A 23,180-nucleotide genomic window follows, 5' to 3' on the forward strand; every position below is an offset into this window, starting at 1 on the left:
CTGCTGGGAGTTACAGCTTTCACTTCCTCAATAATAATGCTCACTGCACTTTGTGATATAAACTCCTGCTCAACACCTCCCCTCTTCTCCGAGTACCACTGGCAGCCCCCCAAAGTGTAGTACCAGTCTGCACTTGATCAAGATCATGTTTCTCCAACCTGGTATCTAACAGGTACAAAATAATGCTTGTTAAAGAAACAAGCAGAAAACTATGTCATTACAACCCTAGAGAAAGCCTATGAATGGCTACCCCTTAATTTCTCTGAAATTCATTTTCAGGCATGGTTTGCATCAGAGGAACCCACCTGTCCTTGTGAAAGTATCATGGCTAATATCCCCTATGTAAAAGAGTGTCATCTTGTGGTTGTTGGGGTTATGGAGAAAGGTGCATTGATTCAGACCCCGGTCTGAAGACACAATGAGCCACTGTCCCCTTCTTGCTGCTCAAGTGCCCTGTCTTCTGTTGCTTGAATGAGTAATCATATTCCCACCTCAGGTCCTTTGCACATGTTGTTCCATTTGCCTGGTATACTCTTTCCCCTCCCTCTTCCTCTCCCTCTAGAGTAGAAGTCTTACTAGAATGTTACCTTCTCCATAAAGCCTCCCCTTAGTCTGCTGCATTCTCTATAGATCTAGTCATTGGTCTCTCACAGCCTTCAGTCTTTCCTTCCACCAACTTCTCACTTTTGTTTAAATGCTATTTCTCATCATCTGCTTTTTCTCTCTACTGTAATGTCCATGAGAGCGGGTATGTCAGTCCTCGTCACTGTGGTCTCTCCACAGATGGGATCAGATATTTCTTATACATCTGTTGAAGACATATTTCTAGAGTTGTATATTCTCTGAGTTGGAGATAAGAGTTATCTCAAGTAGAGTCTTTAGGTACTGAGGATGGTCATGCTTATTGAACTAACCAACTAGTGCATCCAGTTCTGACTTTGCCTTTTTATTAAAGAGAAGATCAAGAGTGAGGTTTCCTTTTTCTATTTGCCATTGCATAGTCTCAGAATAGAGGACACCTATTGAGCAAAGACACCGACCAAGGAATTGAAGGGTCCTTCAACTCCACCTAAGTGTTCAATCCTTAGAGAGAATTTTATCCTATAAATATTTATGATATACCTGGTGTGTACTCAAGGTAAAAGGACACTGGGACCCAGATTTCATTTCTAAGAGGTTATGGACAAGGGTGAGAAGCAGGCAAGTGCATAAGTCATTCTGATACTGCAAGAGAAATGCAGTCCTTTACTCAAGATAAAAAGATCCCAAAAGGGAAATCCATAACAAGAGGCACAAACACTAAAGGGTATCTGTCAGATTCATATGCTAAGGATCAGACTGATACACATGGCAGACTCTCAGCACATCCATTAACTCAAGAGCTTGGTGCAGTGGAAGAAAGTGTGTGGGGAACGTTTTTCTTGAGGGAATGGTGAGTTCTGACCCTCATGCCCTGAGAACAGGCTGGGCACACAGCAGGGGCAGAGGAATGTTTGAGGAATGAAACATCTTGGATTAGCATGCACTGGTCATGCCCTGGGCCAAATCCAGCTGAGGGGCACAGAGATCCATGGGTCTTCCTGGGAGAAAAGCTGAGCAAGTTATAAGGCTGTGGTTTGAAAGGACTTTGGTTACATGTCATTATTTCTCTGGTGACCACACACTGCTGGGCACATAGTAGGTGCTCAATAAATATTTGTGCAACAAATGAGAGAATAGAGTCCACAGTTAAAGAAAAAACTTTAGGAGTTCCTGTTGTGGCTCAGCAGAAACTAATCTGACTAGCATCAATGAAGATGCAGTTTTGATCCCTGGCTTCACACAGTGGGTTAAGGGTTATTGTGAGCTGTGGATTAGGTTGCAGACGCGGCTCCCATCTGATGTTGCTGTGGCTGTGGTGTAGGCCAGCGGCTACAGCTCTGATTGGACCCCTAGCCAGGGAAACTCCATATGCCTTGGGTACAGCCCTAAAAATAAATTAAAAAAAAAAGAAAGAAAAAGAAAAAGAAAAAATTTTACATCATGGTAGAGGGAGAGTTCACTTTTACCAAGCACTTACTCTGTGCCAATCTCTTTACATGCGTTGTGTCTTTTATCTGTACAATTCAGTCACATCTTCCAAAAGAGAAAAAGCAGCCCAGAGAAGCCAAGGCACACATCTTAGTCACAGTGCCCCCTCCAGGCAAGCCTGCAAAATCACCTTAACTGTGATGTTGGTTTCCTATACTCTGTTTCTAGACTTAGTATTGACTCCATTCTGTGGCTCCAGTCCCATTTCCTAAACTCTGGTCACACAGGAGTAGCAATAAAGAGTTTTTTCTTAAGTCTTGGTTCCATTTCTTGACTGAACATCTGTCCTCTGATGTCCTTTAGTGATATCGTCTGTGTCGAGGAAATTCCCTTAAATACCAGGTCTTCTGCTATCCAGAGGATAAAATTCCAAAGACTTTTGGCATCAGAACTGAGATATAATCAATTTCCACTGTTTTAAGCCATTTTGTTTGTGGTAATTTGTTTTATCAGCCCCAAGAAACTAATAGAAGGGCTGATGCTATCCTCCAGATTATATGTGCTTGCTTCAACCAGGCTGGAGTTTGGAAGATGAGAATATGGCAAATGGGAAGAGAAGAGGAATGGAACTGCATTGTGGCTAGGAGCCCGGGAGCTTGACTGTTCATGGCTGTAAGATCCTGGCACTATCTTCTCCTTCCTTTCCCAGTCCTTTATCCAACACCCTGGGTTCTCTAAAGCACCTCTCTGACCCTGCCCTTCTGCTTCCCATAGGACCAGTCATCCATCCCTCTCCTAGAACAATCCCAGTTGCTGGGAGCCAGGATTTCCTGACCAAAATAGATGCAGACTTGGCCTGAGAGCCCCATGCTATCCTCTCTGGGATGGTCCAGGGGTGCCTTTTATGGCATGTGAATGGTCTTGGGCTCTTGAGATGCAATGTCCACATTGGATCCAGAAAGGGAAGGAGCCCCTGAGGTTTACAGATTAGGGGAGGGGCAAAGCCTCCTTGCATTCCACCCCTGGTCCAGTTAGAGACGTCTCGTCAACTCTCTCTCCCCATCTAACCATCCTGTTCCAGGCCACAGAATAGCCCAGCTCCCAGCAGAGCACTGAGGGTTGTCAGGGATTATTTGGAGGCTGTGTGCACATTGTGGGTTGATCCCATTAAAGCCTGATGTACCCTGAAGTCTCCATAAGCTACCCCAGCTCCCAACTCAGGGTCTGAGAGCAGCCTGCCTACCTCCTGCATTAGTCTCCCCTGGGATGCCTTTGGAAAGAATCTCTGGAGAAGAAAGGGATAACGTGAAGGAGAAGCCTTGGGCTCAAACCACTCCTTTCTAAGCTGCCAGTGTGAGTTGCGGGGGAGGGGGCAGGGGCTAGGGCCTCCTCTGCTACCTCCTTAGAGCACTCCTGGTGGCCAAAAATAGAGGGGAATGGGTGCCCCTGGATGCCTTCCTGGAGAAGGTGATGCAAGGGGGATAGAGGGAAGGGCTGTGGGTAGTAGGAATGTTGGGTGTGGATCTTAGGATCAGGGACCCAGAAGAATAAAATTCGGGGCAAACATTGCCCCAGCAAGGGCTCCTCATTCCTGAATTGTCCACCTGGACTCCACTGAGCTCTCGTACCCACTGGTATTTGTGTGTGTTTGGGTGTCATGCAGATCTCAGAGTGAAAGTTGCTCACAAGGAACAAGGCATTAGTCACCTCCACGTTTCTGCTGTGTGGTACTGTGAGGGTGTAGGTCTGTGTGCATTTCCAGGACTCTGCAGGTGTGTGTCCTATCCTTGTGGGTGGGGTCTTGGCCCTGTGCAGCAAGGCTGCTGTGTACATATCTGGTTGAAATAAGAATCTGATGCTTGTGTATGTGCGCGCGCACGTGCGTGTGTGTGTGTAGAGAGAGATGGGAGGTGGAGTGCGACAATGTGTGGGGGACACCCATGTGTAGGTGTGTGTGATATACAAGGGGCACCTGGGTCCCACTATGTAGGAACAGGAAGCCACCCATCCCTGAGGAGAACTGTCCTGCGATGCCTCCCCTTCTGCTCTCACATACGCCTGGGTGGAGGCTCAGAGTCTGCTTACAGTGGGAGCCTGGAAGCTGAACTGGAGATAGTGTGTTCTCTCTCCCTTGACTCAAGGCTGGCCCTGGGCACTCTGAGACCCTTCCTCTCCCTTTCTGGGGATAGGCTGGTCTGTGAACAGAGGAAAGCAGTGCAGAGGTGGAAGAGGGAGGAAGGAGGGTCATGTTGCTTTATAAAATAATGAGGTAAAGTTCATATAGTATAGACTTAACTATTTTAAGGTTTACATTTCGGTGGCATTTAACACATTCACAAGTGCACCTATTACTTCTATCTACTTGCAAAATATTTTCATCACCCTGAAAGGAAAACTTTTCTTATTAACAGCCATGCCCATCCTCGTTGTCCCCAGCCTCCGGCAACCATGAATCTGCTTATATCACTATGGATTTGTTTATATTAGATATTTCATATTAATTGAATCAGATATCCTTTGTGCCTGACTTTTTTCATTCAGCCTAATGTTTACAAGGTTCATTCATGTTGCATTATGGGCTGGTACTACATTAAACATTTTTTTTTGTGTGTAAAAAATACATAAGTAGTTCATGCCATGGTGCAGTGGATTAAGAATCTGACTGCAGTGGCTTGGGTTGTTGAGGAGGTGTGGGTTTGATCCCCTGGCCCAGCGCAGTAGGTTAAAGGATCTGACATTACTGCAGCTGCGGCTCAGGGGCAGCTGTGACCCAGATCTAATACCTGGCTTGGAAACTTTCATATACTGCAGGTGCAGCCATAAAAAGAAAACAAAACCCAAATATATAACATAAAATTTACCATCTTACCATAATTTTAGTATGCAGTTTGTTATTGTTAAATCTATTCACCTTGCTGTATAACTGATTTCTAGATCTTTTTTCATCTTGCAAAACAAAATCTCCCCATTTCCTTCCCCCCACCCCAGCCCTTGGCAAGTGCCACTCTACTTTCTATTTCTATGAATTTGACTGCTTTAGAGACTTCATATAGGTGGACTCATACAGGATTTCTTTTGGGGAGACTGGTTGGTTCCTCTTAGCATATTGTTCCTGAGGTTCATTTGTGTTGTGGAATGTCAGGATTTCCTTCCTTTTAGAGCTGAATGATATTTCATTGCATGCGTAGACCTCATTTTGCTTATCCATTCTTCCAAGGATGGATATTTGGGTTGCTTCCACTTCACAGCTATTGTGAATAGTGCTGCTATGAACAGGGGTGTGCAAATACATTTTTGAGATATTCACTTTAATGTTTTTTGCCTACATAACCAGACATGGGATTACTGGACCATATGGTAGTTCTATTTTTCATTTTTTTGAGGAATAGCCATTCTGTTTTCCACAGCTGTTGTGCCATTTTGCAATCCCACCAATAGTGCAAAAACTTTCCATTTTTTTTTCATTCTCATCATCTTATTTTCTTCTTCCTTTTTTTTCTTTTAACCCCACCTTGGCACATGGAGGTTTTCAGGCCAGGGATCATTCCAGGCCAGAGATCAAATCTGAGCCATGACAGTGAAAATGCTGAATCCCCAACTGCTAGGCCATAAGGGAAATCCTTTTTGACATCTTAAAAAGGCATAATTCAGTGGCATTTAATTCATTTACAAAATTGTGGAACTCTCACCTCTATTTAGTTCCAAGATATTTTACCACCCCAAAAGGAATCTTGAACCCATTAGCCGTCACTCCCCATTCCAAACTATTCCCATTCCCCGGAAACCACTGACCTGTTTTTTATCTTAATGTGTTCACCTCTTATAGGATTTTAAATAAATGGGATCACACAATATGTGGTCTTTTGTGGCAAGCTTTTTCCACTCAGTATAAGGTCTTCAAGTTTCATCCATGTTGTAGCATGTATCAGTACTTTATGTGGCTAAATGGTGGAATTTCACTATTATCCACTGTAGTGATATATTACATCTTTCTCATTCTTGCATCCATTAATCCACTTTGCACTAAAAAAATCTTTTATTTTTCATGAAGCTTGTTTGTAGAGAAGAGAGAGAGAGAAAGGGAGAGAAAATGACCACTGATGGAACAAGTTCCTGGAAGAAAGGCTGCCCTCACAAGGAGCTGGGACAGATGTAACTTTGTTGTCACTCAGAGAAGATGAGAGAACCCATGACTGAGCATCTTGGCTTCTCTATGAAGTAAAAGTTTGGATATAAGATAGTGGGGTAGAGGTTGAAGAGAGGTGAGGAGTTTCAGGGAATAGAATTGGGAGGTGACTGAAGATAAAGGGCCTAAATAGAGTCAGCGAACAAGAATTTATGGTTATATACCACGTCCTTGTGAGGGACTCATGCAAGTTAGACCACCCAATAACATTAGTAACTTAGAGTTTTAAGCCTCATCACTTCATTTAAGCATCACAGTAGTCCTGTGGAATGAGGTGAGCTGGCAAAGAGTGATGCTTATAAATAAACAGAGCCCATGTCTTTTCTATGTTGTAGGGCAGAGTTGACTTCTAGCTGAAGGTAGCAATTAGGGAGTAGTTTGACCTTAAAATTCAGGAATATGTTGGTCTCATGAAGATGGGAGAAGCACAGAGTCACCAGCAAGCTCAAAGTCAGAAAAGCATGGTGAGTTTGGTCCTACATTAATCATAGCAATAATAGTAGTCATAAAAATTGTAATTATCAGTACTTTTTATTGCTTTCTTGCTATGTGCCAGTATGTGTGCTATTGTACTTAAGATGCATGATCTTATATCAACCTCAACACATTATTATGAACACTATTTTGCAGATGGATTAACCATGGCTTGGAGAAGGGAAGGAGCTTCTCCAGGAAGTCCTTTCCTGTAGGGCTCTCTAGAGTCTCTAAGTTCCTTCCCATTGGGCCTTCTTCCCTCTCTCCCAACCAGGTACACAGCATGGTGGGGATAAACCACACCTCGAAGTCTGAATTCATGCTGATTGGCTTCTCCCAAAGCATCTTCTGCCCACCTTCTTCCTACTCTTCCTGCTGATGTATCTGTTCATGCTGATGGGGAACCCATCATGGCCATTATCTGGAGCTAGCACAGTCTACACACACCCAGTACCTCTTCCTATGTGCCCTCTTCATCTCTGAGATCCTCCATACCTTTGCCTTCATCCTGCACATGCTAGCTGATCTGCTCTCCACCGATTGCTCCATCTCCTTCTCGGCCTGGGCCAACCAGATTTTCTTCTCATTCATGTTGGGATTCACTCACTCCTTCCTGCTCACTGTCATGGGCTGTGACTGCTATGTGGCCATCTGCCACTCCCTGCACTACAGCGTTCTCATGATCACTTGTGACTGTACCTGCCTGGTGGCCTGATCCCAGGCTGGAGGCTCAGTCATTGGGTTGCTGGTGACATCAGTCATTTTCCATCTCACCCTCTGTGAGCTAAATGAGATCCATCATTTCTTCTGCCACATGCCTTCACTGTTGAAGTTGGCCTGTGGAAATAATGTACCAGGTGTGGCCCTGGCAGTGGGTCTGGTGTGCAGCATGGTATTGTTGAGCTGCTTTCTCCTCATTATTCCTTCTTATGCCTTCATCTTGGCTGCCATCTAGAGGATCTCCTCAGCTGAGAGCCAGCACAAGTCCTGCCCCACCTGTGCGTCTCACTTTACTGTGGTCATTGTGCACTATAGCTTTGTCCCTGTCATCTACGTCAAGGTCATAGGTCTCCACTCTCAGCATGGCAACATCCTAATAGCTGTCACCTGCATGGTGCTCACTCCCTTCCTCAGCCCCATCATCTTCAGTCTCATGAACAAGGAGCTGAAGAAGCTATAAAAAAGACCTTCCTTATCAAACTCTATCCCTCTAGAATCTGAGTGGCCAGTGTGGAGGTGGTTTCAGAATATTCTAGAAGGATGACCATACCCTACTCTGTACAATGGAGTTAATAATGACTAGTCTGTAAGAATGGTGTAAAGATTTATGTGTATGTGATAGCACTTATAACATAGTAAGTACTCAATAAATGTTAATGTTTCCTCTTCTTCCTCCTTTGGAATGAAGTGATATTAGTGTTATTTTTTAATCAGACAGCTGTATTGAGATATAATTCACATACCATATAATTCACCCATTTAAATTACACAATTCAATAGGTCTTTTGTACATTCATGGAGTTATACAATTGTCACCATAATCATTTAAAAGTATTTTTTGTAACTCAGAAAACAACCCATACTCTTCCCTTTCTTATCTGTCAGTTCCTACTTTTTCCCAGTGCCCTCACCTCCCAGTCCTAGGAAATCACTTATCTGTTTTCTGTATTCTTTGCCTATTCTGAATATTTCATATAAATGTAGTCATACATTATATGGTCTTTTTGAATGGATTCTTTCACTTAGCACACATGTTAAAGGTTCTTCCATATTGTAGAATGTATCAGAATGTCATTCCTTTTTATTGCCAAATAATATTCTTTTTTCCTTTTTAATTTTTTAAAAGTTTTATTGAAATATGCTTATTTATAATGTTGTGACCATTTCTGCTGTGCAATGAAGTGATTCAGTTACACAAACACACATCCATTTTTTTCAGATTCTTTTCCCATGTAGATTATCACAGAATATTGGATAGATTTCCCTGTGCTAGACAGCAAGTCCTTGTTGGCCAGTCATTCTGTATACCACAATGAGCATATGCCAATTTCAAACCCCCAGTCATTCCCCTCCCCCAACCTGTCCCCTTTGGTAAGTGTAAGTTTGTTTTCAAAGTCTGCGAGTCTGTCTCTATTCTGAAAATAAGTTCATTTGTATCCTTTATTTAGATTCCACATATAAGTGATATCATATGTATTTCACTGTTTGACTAACTCTACTTGGTATGATAATCTCTGGGTCCATCCATGTTGCTGCAAATGGCATAATTTCATTCTTTTTAGTGACTGAGTAATATTCCATTGTATATATGTACTGCATCTTCTTTATCCATTCTTCTGTCGATGGATGTTTAGTTTGCATCCATGCCTTAGCTATTGTAAATAATTCTGCAATTAACACTCTGAGGCATGTATCTTTTTGAATTATGGTTTTCTCCAGATATATGCCCAGGAGTTGCTTACCGGATCATATGGTAGTTCTATTTTTAGTTTTTTGAGGAACTCCCATACTGTTTTCCACAGTGGTTGCACCAATTTATATTCCCACCAACAATGTAAGAGGGTTCCCTTTTCTCCACACCCTCTACAGCATTTATTGTTTGTACAGCCATTCTGGCTGGTGTAAAGTGGTACCTTGTAGTTTCGATTTGCCTTTCCCTAATAATTAGTGGTAATGAACATCTTTTCGTGTGTTTTTTTGCCATCTGTCTGTTTTCTTTGGAGAAATATTTATTTAGATCTTCTACCCATTTTTGATTGGTTTTCTTTGCTGTGCTAGAAATTTTAGTTTAATTATGTCCCATTTGTTTATTTTATTTTTTTTTATTACTCTAGGAGGTGAATCTGAAAAGATATTGCTGTGGTTTATTTCAGATAGTGTACCACCTATGTTTTCCTTAAGAGTTTATAGTATCTGGTCTAATATTTAGGTCTTTAATTCATTTTAAGTTTATTTTTGTGTATAGCATTAGAGAGTGTTCTAATTTTATTCTTTTACAGATGGCTGTCCAATTTCTCCAACACCACTTATTGAAGATAATATCTTTTGTTCATTGTTTACTCTTGCCCCCTTTATCATAGATTAGTTGACAATAGGAGCATGAGTTTGTTTCTGGGCTTTCTATCCTGTTCCATTGACATATTTTTCTGTTTTTGTACCAGTACCATACTGTTTTGACCACTGCAGCTTTGTAGTACAGTCTGAAGTCAGGAAGCCTGATTCTTTTAACTCTATTTTTTCTCTCAAGATTGCTTTGGCTATTCAGGGTATTTTGTGTTTCTAAACAAATTAAATTTTTTTTCTTCTAGTTCTGTGAAAAATGCCATTGGTAATTGGATAGGGATTGCATTGAATCTATAGATTACCTTGGGTAGTATAGTTATTTGGACAATATTGATTCTTACAATCCAAGAACATGGTATATCTTTCCATTTGTTTGTGTCATCTTCAATTTCTTTCAGCAGTGTCTTAGAGTTTTCAGAGTACAAGTTTTTTGCCTCCTTAGGTAGTTTTATTCTTAGATATTTTATTCTTTTTGATATGATGGTAAATGGGATTGTTTACTTAATTGTCTTTCCAATCTTTCATTGTTAGTGTATTTAAATGTGAGGATTTCTGTGCCTTAGTTTTGTATTCTGCAACTTTACTGAATTTACTGATGATGTCTAGTAGTTTTCTTTTTTTTTAATATTTTTTTTTTATTTTCCCACTGTACAGCAAGGGGGTCAGGTTATCCTTACATGTATACATTACAATTACATTTTTTCCCCCACCCTTTCTTCTGTTGCAACATGAGTATCTAGACATAGTTCTCAATGCTATTCAGCAGGATCTCCTTGTAAATCTATTCTAAGTTGTGTCTGATAAGCCCAAGCTCCCAATCCCTCCCATTCCCTCCCCCTCCCATCCGGCAGCCACAAGTCTCTTCTCCAAGTCCATGATTTTCTTTTCTGAGGAGATGTCCATTTGTGCTGGATATTAGATTCCAGTTATAAGTGATATCATATGGTATTTGTCTTTGTCTTTCTGGCTCATTTCACTCAGGATGAGAGTCTCTAGCTCCATCCATGTTGCTGCAAATGGCATTATGTCATTCTTTTTTATGGCTGAGTAGTATTCCATTGCGTATATATACCATCTCTTCCGAATCCAATCATCTGTCGATGGACATTTGGGTTGTTTCCATGTCCTGGCTATTGTGAATAGTGCTGCAATGAACATGCGGGTGCATGTGTCTCTTTTAAGTAGAGCTTTGTCCGGATAGATGCCCAAGAGTGGGATTGCGGGGTCATATGGAAGTTCTATGTATAGATTTCTAAGGTATCTCCAAACTGTTCTCCATAGTGGCTGTACCAGTTTACATTCCCACCAACAGTGCAGGAGGGTTCCCTTTTCTCCACAGCCCCTCCAGCACTTGTTATTTGTGGACTTATAAATGATGGCCATTCTGACTGGTGTGAGGTGGTATCTCATGGTAGTTTTGATTTGCATTTCTCTTAGAATCAGCGATGTTGAGCATTTTTTCATGTGTTTGTTGGCCATCTGTATATCTTCCTTGGAGAACAGTCTATTCAGGTCTTTTGCCCATTTTCCCATTGATTGATTGGCTTGTTTGCTGTTGGGTTGTATAAGTTGCTTATATATTCTAGAGATTAAGCCCTTGTCGGTTGCATCATTTGAAACTGTTTTCTCCCATTCTGTAAGTTGTCTTTTTGTTTTCTTTTTGGTTTCCTTTGCTGTGCAAAAGCTTTTCAGTTTAATGAGGTCCCGTGGGTTTATTTTTGCTCTAATTTCTATTGCTTTGGGAGACTGACCTGAGAAAATATTCATGATGTTGATGTCAGAGAGTGTTTTGCCTATGTTTTCTTCTAGGAGTTTGATGGTGTCCTGTCGTATATTTAAGTCTTTCAGCCATTTGGAGTTTATGTTTGTGCATGGTGTGAGGGTGTGTTCTAGTTTCATTGCTTTGCATGCTGCTGTCCAGGTTTCCCAGCAATGCTTGCTGAATCTAGTAGTTTTCTGATTGCATCTTTAGGATTTTCTATGTATAGTATCATGTCTTCTGAAAATAGTGACAGTTTTACTTCTTCTTCTCCAATTTGGATTCCTTTTATTTCTTTTTCTTCTCTGATTGCCATGGCTAGCACTTCCAAAACTATATTGATTAAAAGTGGTTAGAGTGGATATCCTTGTCTTGTTCCTGACCTTATTGGAAATAATTTCAGCTTTTAACTGTTGAGAATGATGTTAACTGTGGTTTTACCATATATGGCCTCCATTATGTTGAAGTATGTTCCCTCTATGCCCACTTCTGGAGCGTTTTTAAATCCTAAAACAGTGTTGGATTTTGTCAAAAGCATTTTCTGCATCTATTGAGATGATCACAGTTTCATTATTCTTTATTCAGTTTGTTAATGTGGTGTATCACACTGATTGATTTGTAGATATTGAAGAATCCTTGACAATGTCTGGGATAAATCCTACCTTATTATGGTGTATGGTCCTTTTAATGTATTGTTGGATTTGGTTTGCTAGTATCTTGTTGAGGATTTTTGCATCTATGTTCATCAGTGATATTGGCCTGTAATTTTCTTTTTTTTGAGTTATCTTTGGTTTTGGTGTCAGAGTGATGGTGGCCTCATAGAATGATTTTGGGAGTGCTTCTTCTGCAATTTTTTGGAAGAGTTTCAGAAGGATACATGCTAACTCTTTTCTAAATGGTTGATGGAATTAGCCTATGAATCCATCTGCTTCTGGACTTTGGTTTTTTGTAAATTTTTTTTTGTCTTTTTGCCTTTTTCTATGGCTGCATCCACAGCATATGGAAGTTCCCAGGTTAGGGGTCCAATCAGAGCTGTAGCCACCGGCCTATGCCAGAGCCACAGCAACGTGGGATCCAAGCCCTGTCTGTGATCTACACTACAGCTCATGGCAATGCCTGATCCTTAAACCACTTATCAAGGCCAGGGATTGAACCTGCAACCACGTGGTTCCTGGTCAGATTCATTAACCACTGAGCCATGATGGGAACTCCTGGTTTTTTGTAAATTTTTTAAATCACAATTCCAAATGAATCTCCAGTGCATTTGTGTCCTCCTTTTCTCATGATTTTTGGTTTTGATATCATATTTGTGTGTGGATAATTTCCTACCTTTATTATACGTTTGCTTTATTGGTGAGCATTCTCATTTTAATTTTCTTGTTAATAGTTGTGGCCTTTTCTTTCCCACCTAGAGAAGTCCCTCTAGTATTTGTTGTAAAGCTGGTTTGGTGGTGATGAATTCTCTTATCTTTTGCTTAATTGTAAAGTTTTTGATTTCTCCATCAGACATGAACAAGGCCTTTCTGGGAAATATTTGTATTAAATTAACATTGCATATTAAAGTTAAAATTTTTAGTTTAATATAGACATGTATTTAGTGAATCAATATTAAGTATAAAGTATAAAATTTACCAAGGTTTACTAAAACTCAAATGAAATCATATACTCTCTTTTACAAAATTTGTTAATTGAAAACAAAGCTTGGGATGATGGCTGACTTTATCTAATGGCTCCTGAAGTTTTCATGGGTAACCTAAACATAACTGTTAGGAACAAGTGAATTGAGTAGATATAAATGGGATAAGAACTTTTAGAGGAAATGCTTAACAATAAATATGTTAATGGCATGTCTACTTAAAAATAGTTTCTCCAGATTTTTGGTAATTTGAAACTTTACAGTTTTGATAAGTTAAATGTTGGAAGTTTATTGACTATCTAGATCATTCCCAAATAGCATAAGATACTGAGACATAATTAGCAAACATAGACTTTCTTCTAAAGAAAAACTAAAGATATTTATGATTATGAATAAATATGTTTCATTCCACACTAAGGTTTCTATAAAAAAGCCCGTGTTTCTAAAAATTATGAACAGTATTTATGTATGCTAATATAGAATGCTAATGTAGAGGACATTTCATAATTGCTTACTTTTTAGTTTTCATTTTAGCTTTTAAATGTTAAGAATTCTAATACATATATAAAATTATAACTACTATCATTAATTAAAAAAAACTTTATGTAAAAAAAGAAGATATAAAGAATGGAAATGGATTTCGTTAAGGGAAAAGAGAGTAGTTTTGTCCTAAAGAGGGTTTAAAAAGAGAGCCAGCGAGAGAAAAATACAAAGCATAAGACAAAAATCTGAAGGTAAAAAAGGAAATTATAAAGGGTTAATGGGAAAAGAACACTGAGAAAAGGATTTTGTGCCTATTCGGGATTGAGTAAATTGGGATAAATTTAATTGAGTAAATGAATCTTAAAGTCGGAGTACAGTTCTTTTGCAATATTATGTTAGTTTAAGATGTAGAATATTGTGATTCAATATACTTACTTGTACATGCGTATCTTTATAGCTTACTTGTATTTACATTAATACATAATAGTGTGTACCTCCTAATCCCTTTCCCCCACGTTGCCCCTCCCCTCTTTCCACTCTCCACTGGTGAACACTAAATTGTTCTCTATGTCTGTGAATCTGTGTCTGTTTTGCCATATTCATTTCTTTGTTGTATTTTTTATTTTTTGTCTTTTTAGGGCCACCCCCATGGCATATGGATTTTCTCAGGTTAGTGGTCGAATCAGAGCTGTAGCCACTGGCCTACACCACAGCCACAGCAACGCCAGATCTGAGCTGCATCTGCAAACTACATCACAGATCATGGCAATGCCAGATTCTGAACCCACTGAGCAAGGCCAGGGATTGAACCTGCGTCCTCATGGATGCTAGTCAGATTTGTTTCCACTGAGCCAAGATGGGAACTCCCTATGTTGTATTTTTTAGATTCCACATATACATTGTAACATACAGTATATGTTTTTCTCTGTCCGACTTATTTTCCTGAGCATAATACTCTCTGGGTCCATCAATATTGTTGCAAAGGCAAAGTTCATACTCTTTATGGCTAAATAATATTCCGTTATATATGTGTGTGTATATATGTATACATGTATATTATATCTATTCTTCTGTTGATGACCACTTATATCTTGGCAATGGTAAATAATGCTGCTATGAACTTTGGAGAGCAAGTTTCTTTTCTTCTTCTTCTTTTTTTAACCAAACCCACGGAACGTGGAAGTTCCTGGGCCAGAGATTGAACCTGCACCACAGCAGCAACCAGAACTTTTTCAGTGACAATGCTGGATCTTTAACTCACTGTGCCATAAGAGAACTCATGCAAATATGTTTTTAAATCAGTGTTTTCACCTTCTTTAGGTACATAAGCAGAAGGATTACTGGATCATATGATAGTTCTAATTTTGTTTTTGAGGAACCACCATACTGTTTTCCATAGGAGCTGCACCAATTTACAATCCCAACTGTGTACTAGGGTTCCTCCACCCCTTTTTACATCCTCATTAACATTTGCATTTATAGACTTTTTGATGATATCCTTTTTACAGGTGTGAGGTGATATCTCATTGTGGTTTTGATTTGCAGTTCTCTGATGATTAGCAATAGTAAACATATTTTTCATGGGCTTGTTAGTCATATCTATGCCTTCTTTGGAAAACTGTCTACTCAGATCATCTGCCTATTTTTTTTCTTTCTAAAACTGTACCTGTGTCATATGGAAGTTCCTAGGCAAGGGGTCAAATCGGAGCCTCAGCTGCAGGCCTACACCACAGCTACAGGAACACAGGATCCAAGCTGCCTCTGTGACCTATGCCACATCTTACCATAGCACTGGATCCTTAGCTACTGAGCTAGGCCCAGGATTGAACCCGCATCCTAATGGACACTGTGTTGGGTTCTTAAACCACCGAGCTGTAATGGGAACTCCCATACACCATTTTTGAATTGGCTTTTTTGCTTTTTCATACTGAGTTTTATGAGCTGTTTATAAATTTTTGATATTTACCCCTTATTGGTCATAATAATTCTCAAACAGTTTTGGAGAGTGGGAGAGTTTTCACTTTGTCGATGGTTTCCCTTGCTGTGCAAAAGATTTTAAGTTTAATCAGGTCCCATTTTTTTTTTGCTTTTATTTATTTTGCCTTAGGAGATGGATCAAATAAAAATTATTGCTATCATTTATGTCAAAGTATGTCTGCCTATGATTTCTACATTTAGATATTTAACCTAACACGATTATTTTCATATATGGTACTAGAAAATGTTCTAATTCCTTTCTATTACATGTAGCTGTTCAGTTTTTCTATCACCAGCTATTGAAGAGATTTTCTTTCTCCATTGCAAATTCCTGCCTCCTTTGTCATTAGATTTGTTATTAGATTAATTGACCATAAGTGTGTGGGTTTATTTCTGAGCTCCCTATTCTGTTTCACTGATCTATGTGTCTGTTTTTGTGCCAGAACAAGGTTGTTTTGATTATTTTTGCTTGAAGTCAGGGACTGTGATACCTCCAGATTTGTCCTTTTTTCTCAAGATTGTTTTAGCAAGTTGGGGTCTTTTGCGGTTCTGTATAAATATTAGGAGAATTTGTTCTAGTTCTATGGAAAACATCATGGGTATTTTGATAGGGATTGCATTAGATCTGTATATTTCTTTTGGTAGTATGGATATTATAACAATATTATTCTTCCAGCACATGGACATAGGATACCTTTCCATTTCTTCTTATCATATTTAGTTTTTTGATCAATGTTTTATAGTTTCAGAGAATGGGTCCTTCTAGTCTTTAGTTAAGTTTATTCCTAGATATTTTATTCTTTTTAATGTGATTTTCAATGGGATCTTTTTCTCCTTCTCCTAGTTCATTATTAGCATATAGAAAAGAAACATATTTCAGTATATTTATCTCATATGCTACAGCTTTACTGAATTCATTTATTTAATTGTGATAATTTTTTTAGTGGAGCCTTCAGGGATTTCTATACATAGTGTCTTGTCATCTGCGAATAGAGCAAGTTTTACTTTTCCAATTTAGATGGTTTTCATTTCTATACCTTGTCCAATTGCTGTGGTTAGAATTTCCAATACAATGTCAAATAGAAGTGGCAAGAGTGGGCATATTTGTCCTGATCCTAATTTTAGAGAAATAGTTTTCAGCTTTTCATTCAGTTATGATGTTAGCAGTGGGATTATCATAAAAGGTCTTTATTGATGTGGAGCTGTGTTTCCTCCATAACAACTTGGATTTTTACCATGAATGAATGTTGAAATTTATCAAATAATTTTTCTGTTTCTATTGAGAGAGTCATGTGATTTTAACATTGATTGGTATGTGGCTATTGAAACATCCTTGCATCCCTGGAATAAATCCCATTTGATACTTGTGTATGATCCTTTTTATGTACTGATGAATTTGGTTTGCTAATATCTTGTTGAGGATTTTCATCTATGTTAATCAAAGATATTGGCTTATAGTTTTCTCTTTTTTGTAGTGTTTTTGTTTGGTTTTGTTATAAAGGTTATTGTGGCCTTGTAGGATAAATTTGGGAGTGTTTCATCCTTTTTAATTTTTTGTAATATTTTGAGAAGGATAAATATTAGTTCTTCTTTATATATTTGGTTGAATTCCCTTGTAAAGCTATTTAGTTCTGGACTTTTGTTTGTTAAACAAACATTGTGTCAATAAAGAAACCAAAGAGAAATTTAAAAAATCTTGAAGCAAATGAAAATGCATAACAACACAATAAACCTTGGAATACAGCAAAAGTATTTCTAAGAGGAAAGTTTTTTGTGATAAACACCTACATTAAGAAAAAAAGAAAGATCCCAAATTAGCAACCAAAATTTACATCTCAAGGAAGAAAAAGAACAAAGGCCGAAAGGGAAAAAATAAAAAAGATCAAGCAGAAACAAATGAAACACAGACTAGAAAAACAATGGAAAAGGTCAATGAAACTAAGAGCTGGTTCTTTGAAAAGATAAATAGAATTGACAAAGCTTTACTAGATTACCTAGTAAAAAAAGATTCAGGATAAGACTCAACATAGGGATGCAGAGGTGACATGGGGCCAAGGGCATGGCCCAGGTGGGGCAGAGTGGCCATTGTTGGCACTTATTCAAACAGCACCCAAGAAGAAACCTGGACTTCTGATGGCAGCATAGACATTTGAATTCCAAAGTCCAAAGAAGGAAACAGCTATTCAGGTACAAGAAGCACAAAGGGTCCAGCAAGATGTTCTCAAAGAGACTACATCAAGACATATCATAAATAAAAAGGCAAAAAAAAGATTTCTAAAGACAAGAAGAAAAAAACAAAGAGTCATGTACAAGGGATTTCCCATAAGCCTCTCAGTCAATTTCTCTGCAGAAACTTTGTGGGCCTGAAGGGAGTGGCATGATATTTTCAAAATACTAAAAGGGAAAAAACTTGCAACCTAGGATACTCTACCCAGCAAGAAGAGAAGGAGAGATAAAGAACTTCTTAGACAAGCAAAAACTAAAAGAATTCAACTATACTAAATTAGCACTAAGAGCAATGCTGAAGTATATTCTATAAATGGAAAATAAGTAAGAATCTATAGGAAAGAGAAAATCCATTAAGAAAGACATATACATAGTAAGGATTGATGATCACTTGAGCCAGTACATAGACTTTTTTTTAATTGTGAAAGCATCTGTAACTACATTAAACATAAAGGGATAAGCATGAAAATGTAAAATATGACATCAAAAACATAAAATGTGGTGAATTCCCACTGTGACTTAGTGGTAACAAACCTGACTAGTATCCATGAGGATATGGGTTCAATCCCTGGCCTCACTCAGTGGGTTAAGGATCTGGCATTGCTGTAATCTGTGGTGTAGACCACAGATATGGCTTGCATCCTACTTTGCTGTGGCTGTGACATAGGCCAGCAGCTGCAGATCTGATTCAACCCCTAGCCTGGGAACTTCCATATGCTGCAGTTGCAACATAAAAAAAGCAAAACAAAAACAAAAACAGAAACAAACCCCAAAACTACCAAAAAAAAAAAAAAAACAAAACAAGACAAAACAAAAACCACCATAAAAATGCGAGGAAAGGAGTAAAAAAATGTAGCTCTTTTAGAATGTATTTGAACTTAAATTGCTCTCAGTTTAAATCAAGCAGACATAATTATGGGTCAAAATAAATGAACCTGATGGTAACCACAAATCAAAAACTACACCAGATATACAAACACCCCAAAGAAAGGAAACTAAGCATCTTATTAAAGAAAATCAGCAAACCACAATGAAATAAAAAGAAGGGAAATGAACAGAGACTGACAAAACAACTGGAAAACAAGTAACAAAACTGCAATAAGTACATACCTATTAATAATTACTTTAAATGTCAATGGACTAAATGCTCCAATCCAAAGACATAGGGTAGATGATTGGAAAAAGTAATATTCCCTCAATATGATGCCTACAAGAGACTCACTTTAGGGCTAAAGACACTCAGAGACTAAAAGTGAGAGGATAGAAAAAATATTCGTGCAAATGGAAACAAGCAAAAGCCTCAACTTGCCTGTTTTCGTATCTAAACACTGATGCTTTCTTCTTTTCTTTCTCCTTCCATTCTCCCTCCCTCTCTCTCCATGCCTTCCTCCCTACTTACCCCTTCTCCCCTTCTTCATATGTATATTGCTCTATTACCAACCTTCCACTACCCCCATCTTCCACTATTTCACAGATTTTGCGCCATATATCTTTTATCCAATTTCATGATCAAATCAATTTCAAGGACTCTATTCCTCCTAGCCTACTCTCTTGCTTTTACTCTCGCTTGCTCTAGCTACTGCCCTCTCTTTGCATTTTTACATTCTTCACTCAATTCGGTTTAAGACTAAAAAAATCCCTTAGAGTCTATTGTTCTAATATGCAATGAACTGTAAATAGTAAACCCTTTTTCTTCTTTGGGACTAATGATTTATTTTCTTTTGTATATTTCTTACAATTAAACAGATAATAATAAAAAAACTAGACATGGTGCTTTATATATGGAAAAGACACAACTCAGTTGGCATTTCTTATTATCTCTTATTCAATTTATTTTAACTTGGGGGAATGGGGGAATAAATTCTTCTCTTGCTAGCCCATTCAAGAAGAACCATGAGCATTAGGATCCTGAGACATCTATGTGGTGCTCCCTACATGCCTATGGATAGATAACACATTCATAGACATAGATAATGGGATGGAGCTTATATTATGAATAAGAGACTATGATAGCCCAATTGTATGCTAAAGGGGGAAAACAAATTAGAGAAAAACAAATAGTTAGTATGCATCAAATTAAAAAATCATTATATAAAAAGATTCCTATGGAGTGTAGGCATTTTCACAGACCTGAATCAGTACAAGAGTCTGTGAAGACAGGCATTATTATCCCAGACCTCCTTTCATATTTCTCTACCTCCAAACTGGCCATCAGGAGCTTAGGGGACAGAATGTTCTGTGGAAGCTTCTCTTCATGGCGTTTTTCAGCTCTTTATTCCTGAGGCTAAAAATTATTGGGCTCAGAAAGGGGGTGAAGACTGTATAGGTGGTGGCCATCAGAGTATTACTGTCCATAGAACGGGGGCCCTTGGGCTTGAGGTAGATGATGGAGGCAAAACCATAGTGTACAATAACTATGGTGAGGTGGGAGACGCAGGTGGAGAAGGTCTTGTGCCGGCCCTCAGCAGAGGGGATCCTCAAGATAGCAGCCACGATGAAGACATAGGAGAGAACAATGAGGAATAAACACCCCATCAGGGCTGTGACACATACTAGGATCACACCTAAGGTGACAGAGGATGTCTCTTTCCCACAGGTCAACTTCAGGAGGGCAAACACATGGCAGAAGAAATGGTGGATCTCATTAGACCCACAGAAGGTGAGGTGGAAAACTATCATTGTCACCATCATCCCCATGACTGAGCCACCAGCCCAGGACCAGGACACAAGACGGGCACAGTCACGTGTGCTCATGAGCACGTTGTAGCGAAGGGGGTGGCAGATGGCCACATAGCGGTCATAGCCCATGATCATGAGCAGGAAGGAGTGGGTGAAGCCAAACGTGAAGGAGAAAAACATCTGGCTGGCACAGGCCACAAAGGAGATGCTGTGGTGGGTGGAGAGCATGTTGACCAGCATGTGTGGAGTGATGGTGACAGTGAAGAGAATCTCAGAGGTGGAGAGGGCACACAGGAAGAGGTACATGGGTGTGTGGAGGCTGTGCTCCCTCCAGATGGTGGTCATGATGAGGAGGTTCCCCAGCAGCGTGAACAGGTACATCAGCAGGTAGAGCAGGAAGAAGGTGGGTAGGAGCTGCTGAGGGAAGTTGGAGAAGCCGATGAGGATGAATTCAGACACTGTGCTATAGTTCTGGCCAGACAAGGATGCTGCATCTGTTGAGATCAGAAATCGAATGAAGGCACAGTGATTAAACTATAGTTTCTAACATAGAATAAATTGCTGTTAAAGACCTATGTAATACACAGCTATTTGCTTAGCTTGTCTGGGTCTCACCATCTTCATCACTAAGAAGGAATAAATCATAATTTTTTGTTGCCATTTGGTAATGTGATGAAGATAAAATGAGATCAGTATATTAAGTGGTTATGGCATGGTTTGGCTTTTTTAATTGAATGAATGATTCTTTAAATACTATAATGCTTTACAGTGGCTATTGGGTTTTTATTAACCATGATGAAAAGAAATAAAAGATCCCAGGTTTGTAATTAATAAGACATTAGATAATCCAGGTCATATTCTCTTGAACAGTGTGACTATTCTAGAAAATATTTATTTGGATCTTGGGGTTTTATAAGTTTTTTTTTATCTGAGAATTTTTGTCCTTTAATTGAGGACATTCATATTTATTTTAATACTATTTTATTAGTACTCATCTCTGCCATTGTATCTCATATTTTGCATTTCCTCTTTTAAAAGAACTGAATGGAAAGTATGAAAATAAAATGATGGAGAAATATATGCCAGCTAAAGTGCATCAAAGGAAAACTGAGGCAGTGATCTTGAAAACAGAAAAAAAAATGCAGTTAAATGAAACAATAATCATACCTCTGTTACTATATGCCAGTAAAACAAACCAGACTCCCTGGAGAAATAATCTGGGCATGGAAACAAGCCTAGGGTAGTTCTACGACAATGAATGGAACTTTCACTGAGCAATGTGTTAATGTTGAAGGCTGCAGAAACCAGACTGAAAATGTATTCATTGGCCATGGCTGAACATCAGAAAAAGTGATCATGTACAGAGGATGAAGGAATATGCTAAATGATACCATGAAGTAGTAATCAGAAAATCCAGAAGGTGAAATGTTCCCTAGAACAATTGGTCTGCTTTCATCAATAAGACAGGATCAAGAAAAGGATGAAGAGAAATTAAAGGGACAAGACAACAATATGAAATATTTAATACTAGATTAGATATTGATGTAGATAAGCTGCTTGTAAAATATTTTTAAAGAAATAGAGAAGATTTTGAGTATGGGGTGAATGAATGATAAAGTATGAATAATATTAAGGGATTATTATTATTTTAGTTATTAATTTCGTGTTTGATCTTGTTCCTTTGGCTGTGAAGATAAATATTAGTAGTTTAAAATCATAGTGGAATTTAAACACTGCACACACATACACAGACCAAGGGATGAAGAGGAATATTTCACGAAGGTTAAAAGAACACTATAGCCACCTGAATATATATGATTAACACATATAACAATATACACTTGAATATTGGGAGTAAATATTCAACACAACTTCAGTGTAATACCTATGAAATAGAAATAGCTAAATCAATACTAGATTGAAAGGAAATTGAAGTCGGAAATGCTATGGAGAACAGTATGGAGGTACCTTAGAAATTGCTACATAAAACTACCATATGATCCAGCAACCCCACTCTTGGCCATATATCTGGACAAAACTTTCCTTAAAAAAGACACATGCACCCGCATGTTCATTGCAGCTCTATTCACAATAGCCAGGACATGGAAACAACCCAGATGTCCATAGACAGATGATTGGATTAGGAAGATGTGGTATATATACACGATGGAATACTACTCAGCCATAAAAAAGGATGACATCATGCCATTTGCAGCAACATGGATGGAACTAGAGACTCTCATACTGAGTGAAGTAAGTCAGAAAGAGAAAGATAAATACCATATGATATCACTCATATCTGGTATCTAATATACAGCACAAATGAACCTTTCCACAGAAAAGAAACTCATGGACTTGGAGAATAGACTTGTGGTTGCCTGGGGAGGGGGAGGGAGTGGGATGGATTGGGAGCTTGGGGTTAACAGATGCAATCTATTGCTTTTGGAATGGAGTAACAATGAGATCCTGCTATGTAGCACTGAGAACTATGTCTATATACTTACAACGGAGCACGACAATAGGAGAAAAAATTATGTATAACTGGTCCCCATGCTGTACAGTGCAAAAAAATTGTGTTGGGAAAATAACAATAAAAAAAGAGAAATGCAGTTTGGGCATTATTAATTATAATGTGTTAATAATATTCAGACATTAGCTCCTGCACATATTTAGCCTCTTCACCAAAC

At 38.7% G+C, this 23,180-nt stretch overlaps 1 protein-coding gene and 1 pseudogene across 1 annotated transcript; one reads left to right on the forward strand and one right to left on the reverse strand.

The window, feature by feature from the left end:
- LOC100513649 lies at positions 6,951-7,891 on the forward strand (annotated as a pseudogene).
- LOC110259618 (olfactory receptor 10H4-like) lies at positions 20,026-21,117 on the reverse strand. Its single transcript, XM_021085096.1, has 2 exons — positions 21,109-21,117; positions 20,026-21,027 (listed from the first exon to the last, which is right to left on the reverse strand). Exons 1-2 carry the CDS (start codon positions 21,115-21,117, stop codon positions 20,026-20,028), a joined length of 1,011 nt encoding a protein of 336 aa, XP_020940755.1.

The sequence above is a fragment of the Sus scrofa genome, chromosome 2, assembly GCF_000003025.6.
Source record: "Sus scrofa isolate TJ Tabasco breed Duroc chromosome 2, Sscrofa11.1, whole genome shotgun sequence".
In the NCBI taxonomy this organism is placed as follows: domain Eukaryota; kingdom Metazoa; phylum Chordata; class Mammalia; order Artiodactyla; family Suidae; genus Sus; species Sus scrofa.